We start from the raw sequence: 23630 nt of genomic DNA on the forward strand, positions 1-23630 counted from the left end.
GACATGGAGATAAATAGATTAAAAAGGCTTCTGTAGCAGTTCATTTAAACTGAAGTCCCCTGATTGTTGATTCCTAGAATAAAGTAATTGAGAGGACTGTGCTTTGCATCTTAACATTCTGATATAATGTCATGGGTGCATTTGTTCGGTTTTTTTGGGGGGGGGAGTTAGGGGCACCAAACAAGGTGGAAGTGAAACCTGATGACAACTCACATATAAGGTCATAGACAATTTAAATGGAGAACATTGGGGGAAATTGGAAAGCTTTGAATAACTCTTGTTCAGCCTTGGATATAAACTGCTTAGAAGCCACCTTGGCATTAAGCAATATAGAATAGAAGAGAATAGAAGCAAATAGATTTGCAAACTGATGCGCCATTTTGCCAGTTAGAATGAAAAATTTGCATTTGGGATGCTACAGTTATTCAGGTCTCTGTCATACATCTTAGAAAGAGGTGTTTTCTTTTGATCATGAGCATGAAGCACAATTAAGTCAGTTGCAGATAACAATAACACACACACGATGCTTAGATGAGCCCATTGCAAAAAGGAAAAAAATGTATGTCTGCAGATTAGTACCCCAGACACCGGCAGGTGGGGAAGCGGGATATATACACCAGAAAGAACAAGCGTGCAGATTCCCTAAGCAAACAAGGGGGAGAAGAGGAAGTAGTTTCATGCCACTTGCAAGGGTGTATTTGTGCAGAGGCAGAGCGCAGCCACTCTTGAGGGTGAGACTTTATGATTAATGGTGTTTATTCTTGACAGAAGCCTCCTTTATTTATCTCCAATACAGTTTAGTGATTTTATCAGTCACCTGAATGAAAAATATTCAGTCATACCAATATTGCAGCGTAAATTGAGTAGAGTCACTTTTTATTATATCTTTCAGCCTTATCATCTGCACAGTAATTTTCTAGCAAGGGGTTTTGATATAGAAAGGCAGGATTTAGCTGTAGTTGACAGAAAGCCTCTTCAATTTCCCCTAAAAGTTCAGGCTGCTCTTAGAAATGTATGTATTAAAAAAAAAAAAGCCTCAACTCTTATCCAAGCAATTTCAGGATTTGAAAGAATAAAGAAGATAAAATGCAGAGACCTGGATATGAGAAATGCTGTTAATTTGGAAGCTTCTAATGGTTGTGAAGTCAACAGTGAAAGGTTCTTTAGCATTTAAATATGTGGCTCTGTGTGTGTGTGTGTGTGTTTGCATGGCTACATAGTTCTGCTTTCTTCTAATCAATCAGCATCCAGGCAGACCCTATTGTTTATCCAGGGTGTGATTTCACAGCATTTCAGAGCAGAGGACTCTAATGACCACATGCAGCTCATCAGTTGCTCAGATGGCGGCCAGGGCGTCTTCCAAAACTGGTTGGGGTGGAATTTTTTTCTTTCTCTCAGTGCATCAATGAAACAAGAGGGCATCTTAAACAAATGCATATTACGTTAGCTTAGTTAGGAGCATTAAGTGAGAGAAGGTTAGAGACATTTCTCTGACCCTCCCTTTTTGGGGGTGGTGGGGTGGTGTTATACGGATATCTGCACACTAATGTAGTCTTGACAGGCTGCTTAAATCCAGCAAGAGGTGTCAGCAGGAGAAAACATCGAACACACATATTATTTCAGAAAAACTCATCGCACAATATGCGCTAATTTCAACATATATTCTGTCATATAAGGTGCCGTTCTTGAACTGGTTAACAAAGAAGCTTTTCAACCCTGATATTGTTGTGATTGAGTCATGGTGAATTGGATAAATAGTGTAAAGTTTAGCCCACTGGAGGGGGCAAGTGTGAATTATGTCAGTTCTTTTGAGCTCACTGCAGAAGACATTTGAGCCTTTGACACCATATAATTTGCAGTTGAGTGATTGGAAAGAATTAATAGATACGAATTACTCAGAATCATTTACATATGTGTGCATTTACATATATCATCTCGTATCCAGACATCATATAGCGTTAGGCCTATTAAGTTTCAGTATCCGTAATGTGTCCTATGCCTTCACATCGTAGGTTGGAAATCAAAAGAGGTATAAAGTGTGAGAGTAATTGGGGGGGGGGGAAGGTTTGATCATTCATATAAAGACTTTTATCTTGAATTGATTCGCCAAAAATTCAGTATTTTCAAGTCACACTGATTTTATTACAAGAGTTGAGTCAGGGCAATTCATATGTTTGTGTTTTGGTTGGATGATGCCCCTCTCACAGTTGCTGCTTATGCTGCCTTAAAGTTTTGCTTCTTTAACCCTTTTGCCAGAACATCATAAACTGCTAGAATTACATCTGCTTCACACATACCTCTTCCGGCGTGATTGGCCCATTTCAGTGGCTGCTCCTATACAAATCTATCCAAAGAGTTTTTCAGTATAATTCTTCCTAGTTGCTGTTTACATAATGCTCAGGTGACAGCTGGCCCCTTAAGAAGTTGAAATACTAAGCCAAGAAGGAGGTGGTCATGGAAGCAGAGAAGAATAGACATTTGACTGGCTGGATGATGAGTGGTGGGATGCACCTGCTGGGAAACCCCCAGGGGAAACCCCAGAGGGCTCAGACCCTGGGGATCGGTGGTGGGACACCAAGGAGAGATCAGGGGGAGAAGGGAGGGGAGGAGTTGTTGAATGCTGAAGGGGCAACAGGATTTAGTGAACAGGGAGAGCCTGTGACAGGGAGCAGTTCCGACTCGGAGGCTGAAGCAGAAGAGGATGGGCAAGAGACTGCAGAAGGACACAGAGAGCCTGCTTGTCTCCAAGGACACTCAGAGTGATGTGTAGAGCGGAATAGAGATTAGAGATGCCCAGAGCAGTTTGAGACTGCTTGGGAAACATCGGGCAGAGGAGGAGCCTTTGAGGGGGTTGAAGGTGGGGATAAGACTTACTTGTGTGCCATTTCTTTGAATAAAGAGTTACCGTATTTTTCTGTGTATAAGACTAGGTTTTTCCCCTAAAAAATAATGTCAAAAAATTAGGGGCGTCTTATACATGAATACATCTTCCCCAATTTTCTTAAATCAGAATCCCCCAAAATAGGGGGCGTCTTATACATGGGGGCGTCATATAGATGGAAAAATACCGTAACTTCTCTGACAGACTGCTCCTTGCTTGCTGATTGGCATCTGACTGGCAAGGAGAGAAACAGGGTGCTGAAATCTGTTGTGAGAAAGTCCAGCCAATTTTCTTTTTGGAAGCTCTTTGGCCAAAGAGACTGACATATCAGTCATTTTTTACGTGGCATCAGGAACGCACAAGGTTCTGGATGTTGGTTCTCCATAAACCCGAACACACTTAACACTGCATGAGGGCATGAGAGGAGCGATGCCTGCCAACATTCCTCCTCACGATTCCAGACCCCCTGCGTTCCACACATTATGGGAAGGGGTCGTGTGAGGGGGTACTTCAGAAATTGGAAGTTTTTTGTTTGTTACTATGTTATGTCTTGTTGTGTCTTTATATTGTAAATTGCTCTGTGATCCTCAGATGAAGGGCGGTATAGATGTTTGTTTGTTTTTTGTTTATTTAACTAACAAATTCAAGGTGCAGGTTATAATTGCTATTACCGTATTTACCCGAGTCTAATGCGCCATTGAATCTAATGTACACCTAAATTTTCAGAACCCTGAAACCAAAAAAAGTGTTTGCTGGCGAATGTCAATGAGCCACCAATGCACACCTTAATTTTTGCGACGTAATTTGGCCAAAAAGGTTTGAGCATTAGATTCAAGTAAAATACGGTAATTTTTCTTAACCTTTTTGTTTCAACCTTTTAGTCTATAACCTTTACATTTCACAAACATAACATTGAGTCTGGTGCTTTCTGCTCTAAAGAAATCAAGACCATGTGTCAATGGGTCATACAAATTTCCTGCCTGATCATTTTAGCAAGTTTACAAAAGCTGCTCTGTCCGGCTGCCTGGAGGAAAGTCTAACTCACTATAGATGACCAGGTGAATGACTCTACCAGGTTGGGATATGAACTAATGGATTTTATTTTTGCCTCGTCTAGCTACTATACCTTCAGATAGAACTCGTATTTTATTTTATTTTTACTTCGGTACAAACCTACTTTTGTGGAAGCTGTAAAAATGAATATAATGCTTTTTTCCGAACGGGATTTGAAGAAAACTCATCCTTAATGCACTCAGTTTGCTTGTTGAGTGGTGAGAAACCCACTTTGGGGCTCTTCAGTTTCTTTTCAAACTTGTACTTATTTTCTTTTCCTTAGAAATAATACTTAAAGTCAGCAACATCAAAAGAACCTGCTGCCCTTTGTGGTTCTCTTGGCTGCTGCCTGTGACTCTACTGTGTCTGTCCTAAATTAATTGGGGGAAACTGGGCCAAAAACCGTTTAGCTGAGGTCAGCCAGTTGGGGTGCTGCACGTTCGTGACAAGCTTAATGACAAGCCTTTGCCAAAGAGCAGGCAAGTTGGCTGAGACAGGCAGCCTAGCAAAATGGCTTCTCTGCACAGCTTTCCATTCGCTGGCATCCCAGAGTATCCCGTCACTGAAGTATCGTGTCAGGGGCCATCGCCAGGCAGGTGGTTTCCTTCTCGAAATCTTCCTCATTACGTTTGGGCAGCACCTGGGTTTAGGGCTTCTTTCTTGCTTTCTCACAGTTCCATGTTTGCTGTTAAAAATGTCCCATTTCACCTGGCAATCATTGTGTGGTTAATTAAATTACTGGATTGTCAGTCTGGCTCCACAATGGTTTGCTTTGCACTGTTGAAGAAAAACAAACATATGGCGCATCTTTGATCTATTGTCGGCTGGTTGTGAAATTGCCCAATCAAAAAAGCATCCTCAAAAGCTGTCTTGTAATAGTTAGCAAACTCAGGATCAGCTGGATATAATTTGTTCCTAATTGAAGCGGGACAGTTGCAATAAGGAAGGGCTAACAAGCCAAAGAAAGAGGTAATAATTGTATCACTGTCATAATAATTTAAACAGTTTTTGCTCTGCCCTTCAACGGAAAAGCGGATTATATTCCATCAATAAAAACAAAATGTTCCAATCAACAGACTTAAAATATGCAGTTATGTAATATGCAACACAAAGGAAAAAAGAATTAGAAGGGAAGGAAAAAAGCAGTTTCGGTCGCCGTTTCTTAAAGTTGCATAGTATTTCTTCTAATGACTAGCTGGAGTGAATTCAGTTCTGAGAGAGGAGATGCCAAATGGAGCGGATGTCTCCACTGATCTGATTGAATTATTGTGCTCCCCTTCTCTCCCTCTGCTGCATCCTGATGGAGTGCCTCCTCTTAGGTGGCATTTGATGGAATAGAGATGGCTGCCATCTTTTCCCTTGCAATGCAGTCCTGTTCCATTACTGCCCTGATGAGCAAATGTTACGTAGCTGCCCAGTGCCCATATCTGCCAGGGACTTCAGGGCTCAGACCAGGAAGCTAAAGGTTGGCACCTAGCCTAGTGAGCACCTGACCCATAGACTGTGTGCCTCAGAGTCCTTTTGACTCGAGCCAGTGTGGTGTGGTGGGTAAGAGCGGTAGACTCGTAATCTGGGGAACAGGGTTCGCTTCCCCGCAGCTGCTGGGTGACCTTGGGCCAGTCACACTTCTCTGAAGTCTCTCAGCCCCACTCACCTCACAGAGTGTTTGTTGTGGGGGGAAGGGAAAAGAGAACGTTAGCCGCTTTGAGACTCCTGAAGGGGAGTGAAAGGCGGGATATCAAATCCAGACTCCTCCTCCCCCTCCTCCCCCTCTTCTTCTTCTTCTTCTTCTTCTTCTTCTTCTTCTTCTTCTGAAACAAAAAGAAAAGGAGTTGTGCAACACTGCTATGATTGGTATGGGCCCCTTGGAGCAGGGCTGAGAAACTCGCCCACTCCCCCTGCTGAAGAAGGCACCCGCCACCGGCATGAGCAGCAGAAACCTGAGTGTGCAAGGATAACTCTATCCTTCCTTCCCTCCCCAGCTTTTTTATTTTTATTTTAAGTAAGCCCTGACATGGGGCAAAGGAGGCACCTCCTCTGGGCTAGCAGGCAGAGGTGAATGGTACTCCATTCTGGAATGTTCCACTAGAAAAGAATCACAGGGTGGGGTGGGGGAGAGACTCCATCCAAAGGCTCTACATCAGGCACCCCCAAACTCGGCCCTCCAGCTGTTTTGGGACTACAACTCCCATCATCCCTAGCTAACAGGGCCAGTGGTCAGGGATGATGGGAACTGTAGTCCCCAAACAGCTGGAGGGCTGAGTTGGGGGATACCTGCTCCACATGTTGGGACTGGTAGCTCAGAAGGGTCAAGGTAAAGCAAGCTCTGCTCCCTCAGGAAGGCATTTCTCTTCTACAGGATACTGGGGCTCCTCTCACACTGCTAGTGAATACTTTAATTTTGTTTTTCTATGTGAGTTAATCATATGTAAACTGCATTACTACGCAGAATAATCAAATCTGTGATCTCTAATTACTGAGGTGATCCTGCCCTGATCGCAAGAGCCACCATTAATGTTGCTGTCTCTAATATGCTGGTAGAGCGTATGGGTTGCATGCAAAAGGGTGACGGTTCAGTCCTCAGCGCCTCTAGGTAGAGCTGGAAGGGACTTTTGTTTGAAACCCAGAGAGCTGCTGTCAGTCAGTGTATACAGTGCTGAGCTAGATGGATCAATGATCTGTTTCCGTACCAGCTAGCTTCTTATGTTCGTGTTGGATGCGACTGGGCATAAGTGTTGTGTACCTCAGTTTACAAACTTAATCCGTTCCGGAAGTCCGTTCTTAAACCAAAGCCGTTCTTAAACGGAGGCGCGCTTTCCCTAATGTGGCCTCCCACCGCTGGTGCCCTTCCACCGTTCAGCTTCCATTTGTAGACTGAGGTACAGTTCGCTAACTGGAACACTACTTCCGGTTTTGCAGAGTTCGTATACCAAATAGTTCGTAAACAGGGCTGTTCTTAAACCAAGGTACCGCTGTATTTATAACCGTCATTAATCATACAGACTACATAATATACTTGTCATATTCCTTGCAGGATGCAGGATGCATGATATTTGAGGTTGTAGGGTGCAAGGTGACAAACATCTTTTTCATTTAAAAGTGTTGGTGTGACACACTTGCTAGCACTTTCAAAGGAGAAGGAAAAGCATATTTCCTACAGCTTTTCTGGGAAATGTGCCTTGAGTCAGCTAGTTGAACTTGGGTCCCATAGACAATCTTCGGGACAAATTAGTCACAACCCAACTCGGGTCCCATTGATTTCAACCAGCCTAGTCTGGATTCAACATGGTGTGTGTTGATCTTCGTTGTGGATAACAGTTAACTTTAAGTGAGGGTATGCTATTTTTTTTATTAAAAAAACCACACCAAACATACTGTATATTTTGTTCTCTTTCTCTGTTCTAGGCCTTCTGCTCTATCCGGTAGCCCAACATATTCAGAATTGCCGTTCATCAGAATATCCCCCCACAGGAACCCTGCTTCAGCATCGGAATCTCCCTTTAGCCCCCCTCATCCCTACATTAACCCTTACATGGACTATATCCGATCACTGCACAGCAGCCCTTCTCTGTCTATGATCTCAGCGGCTCGGGGCCTCAGCCCCACAGATGGTGAGTTTCAGACCGGCTTCCTGTTTGCTCTCATTTTGGCAGCAGTTACATTAATCTTGTCAAAGGATCTCTCCAGCTCCTTCCAATCAGCTGCAGCAGGTTTGTCAAACATTTATTATGTCATAAATGTTTCAATACTTCCATCAGCCTATAGCTGGTCATTTGTACATTTCATTGAAACATCAACTAAAGGTACCATCTTGTTTGAAATTTTAAATAAGGAAATATATTTATTGCTTCTAACTCCTGCCGCCATGGACTGCCTTTCTTCTTTCTTGCCCCAGTGTAAAATAGGCAAGATAGCAATACAATGTGTTGGAATCAGTTCGTGGCATTTAGCCATAGTCTCTTCCCAGAACTTTTTAAAAGGAGACAAACGTTTTGTCTTCATTCCATGGGACTGTGATTGTTTGTATTAAATTTAATTTGGAAAAAAATGTAATTCTTGCCAAATTTTTGGTAGGCAAAACATTATGAAGACAGATCCCCTTGAATTCAGAGTTATAAACCAAGAGTTTCTTTATATTTAAAAAGCATAAATTATCTTAATCCATCTAAAGTTAGTCATTGCTAGTTTCCATTGAAACCAGTGGAACAAGTAACAAGTTTTCCCCATTGCTTTTAGTTGAAGCATCTTAATATTAAGCCAGCTTTAAACTAGAGAGGGGCCATGTTATCAGCATCATTTTATTTATCTGAATCAATTAGCCTTGCTTTCAAGGTTTGGATTTTATAATTATGAGTTGTATTTTCGCCCAACCCATGCTTAGATAAGAATACAGAAATCCAGCCTTGAGAATGGTTTCACATCTATGCAGATTGATGGGGAAAGCAACACAAATGAATGCAAGAAAGATTTTTTTGCAAACCTGTTTTGCAAATTTCACATGTTCTAAAATATGTGTTCTTCATCAGGGGCAGCTACGAAAATTACATAAATGTAACAAAACTCCAGAAACATGTAATAATTTCATAAAAAAAGTATATGCATCTGCTGCTCAACCAGCTGGTTTTGCCTTTTTGTCTCCTGCTGTGTGGTGCAACCCTCCTTCCAGTTGCAGGTCCATATATCTTGTCATGGACTGGATAGACACAAGGAATGGTGGGAGGAACCAGCTGGCGAATCACCAAGTGAAGAAGGCTCAAAGCCTGGGCGATAGTGGTGGGACAACGATGAGTGGTCAGAGGGAGAAGACAGGGAAGTGGAGGTGTCAGAAGCTGAAGGGCTAACAGGGCTCAGTGAGTTGGGAGAGTCTGTGGCAGAGAGAAGTTCGGAATCAGAAGCAGAAGCTGAAGCAGGCAAATAGGAGGGGGGAGGTCAAGCGGCAGATATGACTCAGGCTAGCGAAGAGTCACGGGTGCCCCCCCCCACCGCTGCTACGACAAGCTCCTCTCCCTGCCCTGACTTCCAGAAGAGGTATGAAACAGGAGGAGCAAAGAGAGTCTGCATGCAGGCAGCGTCTCCAATTGCTTGCAAGAAGTCCTGAAGAGGAGGAGACCTAGACTGCTTTTAGTCACAGCAACGGATTTCATAGTGTAGGACCTACGGGGCATGAGCAACTGTGCTCATTAGGCCCGAAACTCAGCCAAGGCTGTAAATATGGTGTTTCACTAATAAAAATTTAACTCCAGCTTTGAACTGTGGGATTTACAGACCAGCTTGCTCTGTGACATATATGCAGGCTGTGTGCTAGCATGTTCAGAAAGGGCCACCTTGGATAGGTCATGATTTGGCCACGTCCTGAGCCATTCGCAAGACCAAGAAATCTAGAATAAACATTCTTGACTGACTGAAAAAGTTTACTCATGAGGAAAATGGAAAAATCATGATTGTGTGAACCTACCCAAAGTTAATATTATAAAATAATGCTAACGTAGGAACATCTAAAATTCCTATGGAGAGAAAAGAAAACTAAGGTAGGTATTTCATTTGAGTAACAGGGGGGGGAAATATGTATGCTGGGCTCTGTTAACTGTACAGTAATAATACTGTAATTTGAGTATTTAAAATGGTAATTGCTGCTAAATTGAGCTATAATGGGTCAAATTAGCTAGCTAGTGTGTATGGAAGACAATTAGAATACTATTTTAATTAAGGGAAAAGTGCTTCCCACCACATATGAAAATGGCAGATTTACAAAACCGACAGTCTGCCTTTAGCTGAATTTGAAAAATGAGCTGTTCTCGCTGCCCAAATGGATAATACCGTAACTAATTAATCCTCACATATAAGAACATATACCTTTACAGATAATCCATTACTTATGGGTGCTTGTTCTTATGAGAATAAATTTTAATGACCTGTTGTCAATCAGAATTTATATTACATATGCAGGGCATTTGTAATAGTGAAAAAGAAAGTTTAGCTTTTCGTCTAAAACATTTAGTTAATTCCTCAAAACTTAAAGGGCATGTGTGTATGTCAGTACCTTGGTATTTGTTGAAAAATCCTATTTGGATATCAGTTATATATTGTTGGTCTCTAGATCTCCCTTGATCTACAGCTTCATATTTATATAGCATGTATGTAATTGTTAATAATTTTTGTAAGAATTGCCATTAGGAACATAGCTCCGTTTGTCTCCACCAGGTGTGGGGAACCTTTGAGACTCCAGGTGCTGTTAGTCTACCATTCCCATCCTCCCTGGCCATTGGCCGTACTTGCTCGGCTGATGGGAGTTGCAGCTCAGCAACACCTGCAGGGCCAAAAGTTCCCCACACTTTGCGTACATTGATTGGCAGCTGCTCTCCAGAGCTTCCCAAAGGTCCTTCCCTGTCCTGCTTGGAGATGATGGGGATCAAATGCACAAATGTGTACATGCTGGGCAACCATATTAAAAAAAGACCTTTTCTATGTCCCAGGTGAGAATGAAGAGAAATAACTCCAGTACTTCAAAACTTAACTTTCCAAATAATGAAGTTTAGCAAGTTGCATACTGGTTTCCTTTTTCACCATCTCCTGATCATTGCCTTTAGGGCAATCAGTTTAGGTTTCCCCTATGATCAGAAGTTGCCCCTTCCCTGAGGCTATGGATTGCAGGGAAGATTGGTAGTCACGAGCAATCTGTCTTTTCAAGAGGGCTTCTCTGGGCTCCTTCTGTGGAACTCTGGGAAGCATTGTTTGAAAAGCACCTCGCTGCAGAATTCAGCTAGCTCTTACTACGGTAATTCTGTAAATCACCCTGCTCAGTAAAGCTAACTTCTTACCCATGTGCTCCTGTTTGGCTCTGTTCTTTGAGCAAGAAAGGAAAGTGAAGGCGTTTCTTCGTTTCAGAAGTAAAGCATCTTTCAGGGAAAAGAATGGCAGTAGTGTAATTTATCTTTATGTGCTCATTTCATGCCCTTGCAGGTTCGCCAGACTTGCCTTTTAAAGTTTTCAGCTAATGTTATTGTTAGTTAACCCAGACACTTATGTCAGAAAGCTCAGGAAGTATTTTAAGTGTGTCTGGAAAGATACTGCTGTTGTCTAATACTGTAAAACTTTAAAATCAATGATTTCCTGGAAGGATTTTTGCCCCACTGTTTTTCTCCAACATTTTATGGATGGTGAAGTGGTATAAGAAGGGTTTTATGCTGAAAATCCAACTAGTAATTCAAAAATACATTAAACATTCTTAGTTTGCTTTTCATTCCCAAGAAGTATAAAGTTCTGAAAACTGGATTTTGAATAGATTTACTTTCATAATGTTAAGGCATAATCTCACAATGACATACGCTGGGGTCCAAAGAAGGGCTGTGTATGAGGAAGAACTGTGCACACACGCTCTTTTTGTTGAACCAGTTCTGATTCCTAAAGAGACAAGCCACATTTAAAATTGCCCTGAGGTTTGCCTCTTTAGCCTCCTGCTCAGAAACTCCTTTTCTCTCAGCTCCATTCTTTCCAGACATCTTCTTTCTTGTAAGTGGCATCCTTTTTGACACCCTTAGTAGGCCACCTTAGTTTGTGCATAAGGCAGGAAGCTGAAGCCCCAATTCATTGTGCATGTGGCACTTGAGGTTTCAACAGCTCCAGCATTCTCTGCCTCCCGATTGGTGCCAGCACCACTCCTCCAGCACCAAAGGTACGGGTGTGTGGAAGTTCTTCTAGTGGGACTCCCACCAATAGTGGCCTATGGGAAGTCTCCAAATGGAGCAGGAGAGGGAAGGACTGAGCCAGCCTGGGTTTCACTGGATCCCAAGTTGGCCCCTCACCCGTCAGGTGAGGACATTGGGCATGATCACCACACCAGATCCAGGCTAGCATTGAGTCTGTTTGGGATTTGCCTGACCTTCTGACCTAGCTTGGGTGAGCAGCAAGGTCATAGATGCCAGTGGTACCTCTTGCTGCTGCCCAGCCAGGGTGAAACTTGCTATTCCAACTTTTCAGTAACAAGCCGAAGGACATTCGTTCCCACTTCTGCTATTCACTCCATTGAAGTGCATTTTAGAAATGCATATAGCAATAAAATTACTGTGTTTGATCCAGAGCAAGATCCACTTAGGTCCTTCTGAAATCAGTGGGAAACGAATTAGACGCAGCTAACTTTTCAAATAGATTTCAAAAGGACCTAAATGCCAAAAGGACCTGGAACTCTCTCCCACCCTAGGGAGGCCAGACTGGCTCCCTCCTTGTTGCCCTTCTGCCAACGGGCTTTTGGGAACTGACTGCCTTTAATGAGGGGGCTAGTGCCATGCTGTTTTTGTTGTGAGTGTATGTTTTTTGTAAGTTTTAATTCTTTTAATGTTTAATTGCTTTTTAATGATTTTTCAATGTTTTTAGCTATTCTTATTTTATCACTAAGCCACTTTGAGTCCCTGCCAGGAAAAAAAGGGTGGGAGAAATATAAATATATACAGCCACTAACCTGCTTTGGATCTCAACCTGACTATGCGCCAGCAAACATATTGGTGAATTCTTCACATTACCACTTTGCAGGGTGTTTTGAAAACAAATACCTTATCACAGCTTGCATGATATTAAAAGGGGGGGGGGGGGAACCACACAAATTGCTACCATTATAGGCAAGAGAAAGAAGAAAATGAAACTCTGCATCCTGTTTGCCACATGTCATTTAATGAAGCTTTTTATGTCCTGTTTTTAGCTCCGCATGCTGGAGTCAGTCCCGCTGAATATTACCATCAGATGGCTCTCCTAACAGGGCAGCGCAGCCCGTATGCCGACATCCTTCCATCAGCTGCCACGGCAGGAGCCAGTGCTCTTCATATGGAATATCTCCATGCTATGGATAGTAAGTGATGTTGCTACCAAAGAGGTGGATTGAAAATTATGAACTCGGTGAAAACGCCGGATTGGCAAATAATTTGAACAATGGGGTGGAGCTGTTGTCAGTGGAGACACGAGACCTGTTAGTATTGTCTCAGAGTACTGGCCTTCAACTGGTGGTTTGAGACCATGGGAGCTCTTCTGCCATGCAAAATACATGGTAAAAGGTTAAGAAATGAGCCTCCAAAGGCCCTTGGGGGCTCTGGGTCTGAAAAGGCTGAAAATTCTTGGTCTGGAGGTTTAAACAGAAAGGAATTTTGGGGTGACTTCACTATTTTCATTCGTAGTGGCAGCATATTAGTCTGTGATCCAAAATAACCAGTGAGAGACCTATCATCGCATGCCTGTTCTGATTCTTCCCACTTTTCTTTCTCTTGGCCCCTGAATCTGTGACACTGTCAATACTATTACAGTAATGTAAATGGCACCTACAAGGTTTCATGAACGGTGAGCCCCTCCCCCAGGAAAAAAAAGGGGGGGGGAGGTCTGTCTCAGAACAACTTACATTCTGAATTTTTGCAGAGAAGTCCTCCTGACATTGGCTTTGCTGCTGCTTACTTAGACGTGGCTGGGGTGTGGCAGGGCAGTGACCAGCGTGGGGCTGTGTGGGTGAACTGGTGGCCACAGTGGTGCACCCACATGACCCCAACCTTGCAACTGCCCTGTTGCTACCACCTCCAGATAAGCAACATCTACTACACCAATGTCGGGAGGGTGGTTCTGTGGCTCCACCCCACCGCAGGCACTGCTGCTGAAGAAGACAACAGGGGGTGGGGAGCTTTTACAGACAGAAACACCCAGACCTGAATTGTCTACATCGAGGTGTTTGTCTGCGACAGCTACTGTTGGCCCAAGACATTTTGCTGCCTGAAGCAGAGCGCAAGATGGCAGCTCTCCCATTCCATGTACAGGACTGGCAGCGGAATCTTATTGCAGCACTGGTGAGGGGACTGCATCCTTCACCACACCTGAGGGCCCCAGGTTATCAGACAGGCCATATCACACACAAAGTTCTGTTCTTCAACAGCTCAGTGCTGCCCTATACCTCCCAGCACCTGCTACCGTAGGTGGGTAGAGCCATTCCTGGAATCATAAAAGAGCTCCAAAACATTCTTAATCTTACTCTCATGTGAAAACGTTTGCTGTATGTAGAATTGTGACCCTTCAAAAGTAAAGATAGAGATTTGGCAAAGTCTTGAAAAGGGAAATCCATAAGAAGCCATTTTTATCTGTGGCTCAATTCGAAAATACAAAACGTTCTTCAGTTTGCTGTTTGCCAAATTCATTTTTTACTGACTTAAAGTGAATTTTCCCCAAAGGCAATTTTGTAGCATTTAAATAGTTGTTATTTGTGCCATTATTCATTTTCCTTGTAAACATTATTTTTAAAGTTCTGTATCATTTTACACATTGCACAGAAGCTAGCACTGATAGGCCAGTGGACTTGCTATTGAGTTTGTACAGAGAATTACAGCCATTTCTGCTCTCTGAAGGGTCCATGTCACTGTCATACATTTTTACATGTATGCTTACAACATCTTAGACATATCCTTGCAATGTAGTTGCTCTCAACTCCTGGAGTTGGAAAGGGTTGAGAAACAATATGGGCATTCTGCTGCCATAAGAGCTGGCTCATCTTTAGAGTTGCCACTGAAGACTGACCCAGGTATCACCAATACCGTTATGGAGCTAAAAGAAGACACACATGAATTAGATATGTTTTAGGAACCGAAAGTAACACTGTTTCATTCAGTTCATGGAGAAGATCCAAGTATAATTTGGTCTGTTTATATTTAGTTATAATTGCTTTGCTGCTAATGGCTGATGATGAATACGATACTTAAATCTTATTTTGAAGGAAGTGGTACTAGACAAGTTCATACAAAGATAAACCAACTATAATATATGGGTATTGCTGAGATTCACAGAAAACCACTTTGTAGGATTTGGGAGATGGTAGGGGAGTCTGCGTTGCTACTATCAGTCTGCATTGCAGATGTTTTTGTTATATATATATATATGTCAGTATAATGAGAGATTCCAGCCCCTCCCACACCTTTCAAAGGGCTACTTGAAGGCATGTGTGCTCCAAAGGGAAGGCAAAGGAGGAGATACACAAGCCAGGAGCTCATCTGTGCCTAATAACAATAAGTTCTTGTGTATAACGTATTTTATATTGCTTGAAAATACTGTTTCAGTTTTGACAAAGCTGCTTTGAGCTTCAGAAGAATGGCATACAAATGCCATGAGGAAGGAAGAAGGACTGGGATTACACCCAGATTCAATACAATTCATGTTAATGGCTTCTGGGTAGCTAGTTTGCTTTGTTTGCCATGTTTCATTAGGCACGTGTCAGCGACAGCTGGGGTGGCACTTACCAAGGCAACTGTTGCGTGCACTGAATAGACTTAGCCCTTGGTGCCTTCTGAGTGAATCCACAGGGAGAGCCAGAAGCTTGCTGGTTGGGCACAGTGAGAACAAGATGGTGGACTGGATGGGCCATTCTGGCATTCTTAGGTTTATGAGTTGGAGGTATAACTTCTAAAGCAGGGACCCTGGTCTACCTGTGCAGCTTCCCAGCGTGTTAAACCCTGGAGCATCTTAATTGTGCAGGGGAGCTACTTGAGTAGGAAAGGTTCCTTGCTGCTGAACTGATCCCTCTAGCTCATGGAAGGGACAGGGACAGGGAGGAAGCAGAGCTAGCCTGCGCATCCTTGCTCTCCTTCACTGCAGGAGGGATTTAGAATGCCTGAATATTGGTCTCTTGTGCTTATCAAGCTCATCATACAAAGCTGTCATTAGGAATCAAATCCACGCATGTTAGGGAGTCTGATTTGAAGACCCATGCATATTGCCCAGTCCCTCTCCGCGGCAATAAAGGGGCATCTCTGAATGTGTGCATTCCAAAGATGCTAAGGTACCATCCTCCTCTCCGTTACAGCAGGACAAATGTCTTAATTCCCATGCTGCATCCAGGGCAGGGGACATGTTCAAAAGGTCTGTGTGTGAGGGAGGGCAGTCTCATGTACAGGAACTCTGCGTAAAGGGGGTGTCCAGTCCCCGCAGCTTCTCTCTTTCAAGCATCTGTACATATACAATTTGCAGCTCCTGAAGACATCATTTGAAATATCATGTTAAGGAGCACTTTTTATAACTGGATGGACTTCGCTATACACCTGTGTGCCTATATGTGCATATGACTCAAGACGATTTCTTTTCCCCCTCCTTCTGCAGCAGAGTGATTAGTGACTGCAGTCAGAGAGCCTAGTGGTAGGAACTGGGCCAGGCAGGGAGGTCAGTGTGCAGTGCTTTGCTCCTTCTCCCTCTCCTTTCGCTGAGTGTAGACTTCAGTTTGGGATGCTTCTTAAGGCGATACCATTTACTTGAGCTTCATTACAGCATCAACTCTTTGTATTGTTATTAACGACTGTTTCCTGTATTAAAAACATACACAAATGCACAGCAGCATTATGCAAATTGCTTGTTTTTAAACTGTAAATATTGAATTAAATTAAGAGTGAATCGTGGGAAGGTCATATAGCCTCACCTTCCCTATTTGATGAGAATTTGTTTAGTCAGGCAATAGGTTCTTTTATCTAAACAGAGGATGAAGCTAGCCTTTTACTTTGTAAAAACTAATTAAAACTATCTTAACTTGCATGGGTGTACAGTAAATTAATTGTCATTAAATAGGAATCTGAATGTCCTACCATTCATCATGCCAAAGAAACTCCTTTCTTCCTTGTCAGAATTTTAGATGAGAAAAGGAAAAACAAAACAATTAGCAAGAAGCCAAGATTAAGATGCTAAAAACAGCAACGAGAATGCCCATGTTTGCATTTCATAGCTAAGTTCTACAATCAGTGCTGTGCAGTGCTGTCTTACAAGTCAGATGCATTCTGCTTCATTTTGTCAAGAAAAATTGCATTTGGTAGTTTTCCTAATTATATGTTTTCAGATTACTGTGGGCCAGCCTCTTGGATACTCCCTGCTGATCTTGGATAACCCCTGTTGATCACCAAAATTAGGATTGTGAGTGCCTCGTGGCAGGGACTGGTCTCTTTTTGATGCTGCAGATATGTAAATTAGTATTAGTAATCTTCTTTAAGAATGTTCCAGGTGCCCATACATAAATCTGTCTGTCCTGAGCTGCTTCATCATTGTGGACAGGAAAGATAACCGGAAGAAATCTGAGAGGGGCAGGAAAGTGGGGAGGGTGAAGCCAGCTTCCTCCAGACGCACAGTCCTCTTGGAACATCATTAAGGGACAACACCACAGTGAGCAAGAAGTTTATTTTGCAACACCATCAGCCAGGACCCTGTCGTCAGCTACCCACTGCCACCTTAACTCTTTGCATGCTGACAATTTGAGCTCTAGCTGCCAGGAAAAAGTTTCCTTTCCTACTACAGTGGTACCTCGGGTTAAGTACTTAATTCGTTCTGGAGGTCCGTTCTTGGCCTGAAACTGTTCTTAACCTGAAGCACCACTTTAGCTAATGGGGCCTCCTGCTGCTGCTGCACCACCGAAGCACAATTTCTGTTCTTATTCTGAAGCAAAATTCTTAACCTGGGGTACTATTTCTGGGTTAGCGGAGTCTGTAACCTGAAGCTTATGTAACCCGAGGTACCACTGTAAAGCAGGAAAAGTGTGTAAAGATAAAGAAATGTGAAGCAAAGGCAGATAACGACAAAGACAGAAATTTTGGCTGGCATTAACCCACCCAACCATCAACTTACCCTTCTTAATAGCCTCTGAAAAAGAAGAGGAGGAGGAGGCAAAGGTCTGAGGTCGGGGTCTGAAGCAACAGCAAAGATGGATGCAGAGGCCGAGGGAAGGGAAGGTAGAGGGAAAATCAGATAGCAATGGAAGACAGTTGGTGTAGTGCCTGGTACTTGTTACCAGTCATAGTAACAAGTGGTACCTGCAGCAAAACGTTGCAGTGTTATTTCTAGCGTTTCAGCCCAGAACCTCAGCATTTTATATCAATATAGGAAGGTGTGTAAGGGTGTGTGTTGCTTTAAGGGTGTGTGTTGCTATAGAGTGCTGGGGGTGGGTGAGTTTTTTAACCTTGTGACACACTTCCACCAAACATTTAAGTTCAGCATACTTTCATATAATCAATTCCAATATAATCATCTTATGGTCCACCAACCATGAACACATAGTATAATCTGTTAGGAGCTTGAGCAGGCCCATTTCCATTCTTCCTGCCACCCCCCCCCCCAATTTTCCATTCTGCTCCCCAAACTAATCCCGTATCATTCTGTATCTTAGCTGTTCTCAGTTGTATAGTTAAAATTTACCTGGTTTATGATTCCTTTAGAACCTCTCTGTCTTTCTCGGTTCAACAGCCACCACCATTCCTTAAGTCCTTGGACCTCAATGTTGCTTCTTCGGCTAGGTGTGTTTCTTAAATAAAAAACCCCCAAATCTTTAAATTTATATAGTCTTGCATGCTTCTGCATGTGTAGTGTTCCCGCTGAGCATGCTAGAACCACTGATGAATTTTTGGTTGGCCCCAGTTCATTTCCAGCCTTACAAGCCATGCTGTAAGGAAGAATAATGCTAGCAGCAGTGGCCTTCATGCCTAGGATGGGACAGATCAATCTCTCCAACTTTTTATCAAGAAAATTGTTATTTTGTGAGAGGTTTTCCCCAGATGCTTGGTGCAGCTCCTAGCCCAGAAGTCAAAGGTCCCTTGCAAATGCTTCCTAGTTCACATGGAACTCATCTAGTTATATTCACAATGGGAAGCATTCATTTTAGGGTTCAGGTCAATATGCGTAAATGAACTATGGCATTTTAAACACCCTTCCAATTTCTGTATTAATACCATTCTAAAATGATACATACCTGATTGAAACAAAACGTAGCGTCACACCTAAGACTGCTCAGAGCCCTGAACTTATGGTGTTCAGTGAAATAGGGAGCCAGTGTGGCCTAGTGGTTAGAGAGTGTCAGACTATGACCTGGGAGAGCGGGGTTCAAATCTCCACTCAGCCATGAAGCTCACTGGGCAGCCTTGCATAAGTCACTCACTCTCAGCCTAACCTACCTCTCAGGGTTATTGTGAGGATAAAAAAAGGGGGAGGGGAGAACTGTGCACCCCCCTTGGGTCCCTTGAAGGAAGGGTGGGATGTAAATGCATTAAATAAATTGGCATCAGACATGATCACCTTGCTGCCACTGGGTGCTCGCTGGAGACTGTTGCTCTCGCTGGCACTGCATGGCGGTGTTGGCATCTTCCTCGTTCGTTGTCTATTTAAAACGAAACTATTTAAATGTCGCTTCTGCACTTCTTTGTGTCCTTAATTAGATGGCCTTTACTTGTAAGCTTTAATAACTTTTTAAATCCAAAAAACACTGCCATTCTCAAGTATCAAAGCGCTGTATTGAATTGAAGTAGCAGGCAGGCACACAGTAACCGCCAGGCCTGTAAAATAGAGATGAAAAAGGTTAAATTATAAGGAGCCTGAGGAATAAAAAAATCTTTACATTCACTTTTAAATGCTGACTCGTCAACGCGGTATCCGGAGCAAGATTGGAACAACATGGAGGCCTGCTGGTTATACAGATGTAGAAGAAGCAAAAAGAGAACCACAGTCCAGATGGCAGATAACTGACACTCTTGCTGGCAGCCTTATCTGTGGGGTTATGGCCAAAGAGAGTCCCAAAATGAAGCGCAGATGGGAACGTAACTAGAGATCAGATCATGTAGTGATAGAAGCAATAAAGCAAGCATTCAAATACCAAGTTTAAGACTTTGAACAAATGCACAGCAGGGGGAGACCAGGAGACTCAGCACTTTGTTGGTGCTCTGTCATGTTTATGCAGTCGCCGCCCCACAGTCTTCTTGGTCCAGACATCATTAGAGGCAGCATACTGGGCGGGGGGGGGGCGTTATGTGTTCCAACCAATAGGACTAGTCTTCTTTTCTTGAGGTAAGGAGAGGAGTAGTATTAGTAGAAATACTAGTGAAGAGTGGAAAAAGTAGAACATTAAAGTGGGGATTTTGAATCCCTTGAATGAAAAGGATTACCAAGGTGGTTGGTAGAATAGATATGCCACTTTGGGCGTGTCAGACAAATGTAAATGCAGACCCTCAAGGGTTAACCGCATCCTTCAATCTTCCCCACCAAACTGAACATAAAATCCCTTGGCTGGATCATAACCTGCATTTATTAGTGGAAAGGGAATTCCACTGTAGTTGCTCTGAGAACCTCCAAGCTTTAATTTTAAAAACCTGCAAAATACTTTCATATCCACTTTTCAAATGGTGGATAATAAAATACCAGAGGTATTTTACAAATTGTGTAATGAAGCCTTGCAGCTGATAAGCCCAGTCACGTGAATAAATAGTGAAAGAGCTGTTCACAATCAATGAAAGAGCTGGTTTGAAAATAGTGTTTAAAGCAGGGCTACAAAATGCCAGATCTGGGGCGGTGAATGTGCCCCTCCAGGAGACTCTGTTAGACTCCCAGGACTTGCCATAGGTCATGCCTTGTCACCAGCCCTACTCTGCTCCCTCTCTGAGTGATTCTGCCTGACTGGAATGTGTCACTGGACTGAGATAATGCAGGAGCCTAGACGGGGATGAGGGGGGAGCCGGGCAAGGAATGGTCTTCTGGCTTTTGTGTGGCTGGAATGAAGCAAACACACCCAGTGCTTTGCTTGCTGTGACTGTTTCCATCGCTGCTATGTGGTGCCTGTAAAACTGCCCTTGCCCTTGGGCTGAAAAAGGTCCCCAGTCTGTCCGTTTGGGCTTGGCCATGGCTTTGGGAAAATCACTGTCCCAGGCTGTTGCTGGGAAACTTTAAAACCACTGGGAGCAAAGGTGAGATAGATATGTCCTAAATGCTTTCAAAACGATATTATTTTATTCACGCTTATCTTGAATTCCGCATTCTTCGAACAGAAATTATGAACAAACTGAAAACAGAATCTTGATCTCCATTTGTGTTTTAGAAGTCCTTGTTGGCTTTTTTCATTAATGTGGTAGGGCTTTGGCTTCGCCGGTAGCTCAGATTTGAACCACTCCGTCTCCTTGCTTCTAGTGAATTAATGATGTGAATGTCTAAGCAGCCATCAGATTCATAAATCACCAGAAATGAGAAGGATAACACATAAAAGTCTTTTCCTTTTGTTTAGCAATTTATCATTTTGCTTGCACATTAATAAACAGAGCTCCCCTGAGGTAAGCAATGGAAAGATAAATTTTTCTTCCTAATTTTCTTAAATCGTAGCCAGTAGATCATAAGTGGAAAGAGTGGGCTTGTCAAAAGCACGTCGTACTGCTGTGGCGACTCTTTATATCCATAGCCAGTAGTAATAAATAAAGAGGCTCAGGTACTTGGGTAGATAATTGTTTTTGTTTACATAACAGGCGCCAGGTTTCCAAGTCCCAGGCTGCCATCTAGACCAAGCCGAAAGCGAACGCTGTCCCTCTCGCCTCTGTCTGATCATAGCTTTGACCTTCAGACCATGATCCGGACATCTCCAAACTCCTTGGTCACAATTCTCAACAATTCCCGTAGCAGTTCTTCAGCAAGTGGCTCCTACGGCCATTTATCTGCAAGTGCAATAAGGTAAGGGCTGACAACATACAGGGATGATTGATGTATATAAATCGTGCAAGAGTGAAACGCCTTATTTGGTGTTTTAGATACTTTTATTAACCACTGTTTATCGAGTCCCATCAAAAGGAAATTAAATTAAAATTTCTAAATGAAGTTGCAGTTTTGAAAAACTGATTGCTGAGGTGCATTTAGTATAGCAGAGCTTTCCAGAAAAACAAAAGACCCACAGCAAGCAAAGGTGTTTGGATAAAATGCTTTGGGCACAACTTTTGAAGAGCATTCTAGTTGTGCAACACATTTCTGGTTATGTTTGCACAGATGCATGTGGCCCTCGGTTGAACAGCATGTACTGCTTACTAACTGCTTTGGAGGTAGTAGTTTTGGTGACATATAAGGATGTTGGGGGGATGCGGGTGGCGCTGTGGGCTAAAGCCTCAGCGCCTAGGGCTTGCCGATCGAAAGGTCGGCGGTTCGAATCCCCGCGGTGGGGTGCGCTCCTGTCGTTCGGTCCTAGCGCCTGCCAACCTAGCAGTTCGAAAGCACCTTCAGGTGCAAGTAGATAAATAGGGACCGCTTACTAGCGGGAAGGTAAACGGCGTTTCCGTGTGCGGCTCTGGCTCGCCAGAGCAGCGATGTCACGCTGGCCACGTGACCCGGAAGTGTCTGCGGACAGCGCTGGCCCTTGGCCTCTTTGAGTGAGATGGGCGCAGAACCCTAGAGTCTGTCAAGACTGGCCCGTACGGGCAGGGGTACCTTTACCTTTACCTTAAGGATGTTGGGAGGCTGCTGGATTTGAAAGGTTAGACTTGATCTACAAAACCCACTAAAATCACCTGTTGCAATGGCCTGGTTATCACATAGAGCTAAACCATGTTTGTGTGTGTGTGTGTGTGTGTGTGTGTGTGTGTAATGTATCCCTCTTGTTTTAAAATGTTCTATTGCACAATTTCATAACAAATTTTAAAAACGGGGTGGAAGAAATAAACTGCTCTTTCCAATTCTTTTGCTCTTTAGTTTCCTTGGAGGAAATTCCAAAAGGGCTGTTCTGAAATTCAGCCCCAAAATTATTTCAGTTTGGAATCTTTGCTGGAAATATGGTACAGCATAATATGTGGTAGAATCTGGTTAAGATAGATTCAATAACCATCTGTAGATAACCATCCATAGATTATGGTTAATATAAATGTTTCCTGTACTTGACCATATGCTCATTTAATATTGTTAAGTTACAACCTTTATGCATGATCCTCATGTTTTGATTCAGGTAGGTAGCTGTGTTGGTCTGACGCAGTCTGTCTGTCTGTCTGTCTAGATAGATAGATAGTCAGTCCAGTGGCACCTTAGAGACCAACTAAGTTTGTTCTAGGTATAAGCTTTCATGTACAGTTCTTCAGATACACTGAAACAGAAGTCACCAGACCCTTATTTATAGTGGGAGGGTGGGTGGGGTTTTTCTCAGAAGGGTAGTAGGAGATGGGTGATTGGCCCAATGGGTATGGTAAACCTGTTGACGACTGCAATTAGTCCTACAGGAAAAAGCAAGGGACAGTATGCAGATGACCAAAAATAGCTTTAGCATATGTAATGAGGCAATAATCCAGTATCTCTGTTTAGGCCAGGTCTCTCAATATTTTTCAGTTTAGTAATAAGTTGTAATTCAGCAACTTCTCTTTCAAGTCTATTTCTGAAATTCTTGTGTAATAAGACAGCTGCTTTCAGATCCTGTATTGAATGTCCTGGGAGATTGAAGTGTTCTCCTACTGGCTTCTCTGTCTTGTGATTCCTGATGTCAGATTGATTGATTTGTTGGATGTATGGATGATTTGTGTGTCTTCATTCTTTCTATCTGAAAAGTGAAGGATTTCCACATGCTTGTGTCATGTGTGTCAATGCAGGTGAAATTCACACACATCCCCTTCACATATTGCACAGGCAGTGTGAGCTAAGATTTTGCACGAGTCACACATGTTTTGTAGACTTTTTTGAGGTAGACCTAAAACCATTCTCTAGTTGAAGATACACATGACACATGGAACCAACCTCACTGTGTTTAATTCCAATGTACTTTTCCTGTCTAGGATCAAGCTCTGAAAATAACCATCACTTTTTTCTTATATCTTGACCCATTTTGGGCTACCTGAGCAGAAATGTGACATTAATAAGGTCTTGTTAATTGCAGGCTGATTTTTGCAACATCTAGTTTCTTTCACTTTGCTTCTTGGCTCAGATTGAGCTAAACAAAGTT

General features: G+C 42.9%; 1 protein-coding gene and 1 long non-coding RNA gene across 6 annotated transcripts in view; one reads left to right on the forward strand and one right to left on the reverse strand.

Moving 5' to 3' along the window:
• The window catches only part of GLI3 (GLI family zinc finger 3), a 253340-nt gene that overhangs the window by 157773 nt on the left and 71937 nt on the right, over positions 1–23630 (forward strand). For all 5 annotated transcript variants that reach the window (XM_083407003.1, XM_083407001.1, XM_083407002.1 and 2 more), the window contains 3 exons: positions 7340–7545; positions 12627–12773; positions 21193–21394. In XM_083407003.1, coding sequence (XP_083263129.1) covers positions 7340–7545; positions 12627–12773; positions 21193–21394 — 555 coding nt within the window. The remainder of the gene's footprint in view (positions 1–7339; positions 7546–12626; positions 12774–21192; positions 21395–23630) is intronic.
• On the reverse strand, positions 3958–7587 carry LOC310661320. The gene is made up of 2 exons (XR_014503896.1): positions 7467–7587; positions 3958–4711 (listed from the first exon to the last, which is right to left on the reverse strand). It is a non-coding gene; the product is annotated as an uncharacterized lncRNA (long non-coding RNA).

This window comes from Podarcis tiliguerta (assembly GCF_965153285.1).
Source record: "Podarcis tiliguerta genome assembly, chromosome: 12".
In the NCBI taxonomy this organism is placed as follows: domain Eukaryota; kingdom Metazoa; phylum Chordata; class Lepidosauria; order Squamata; family Lacertidae; genus Podarcis; species Podarcis tiliguerta.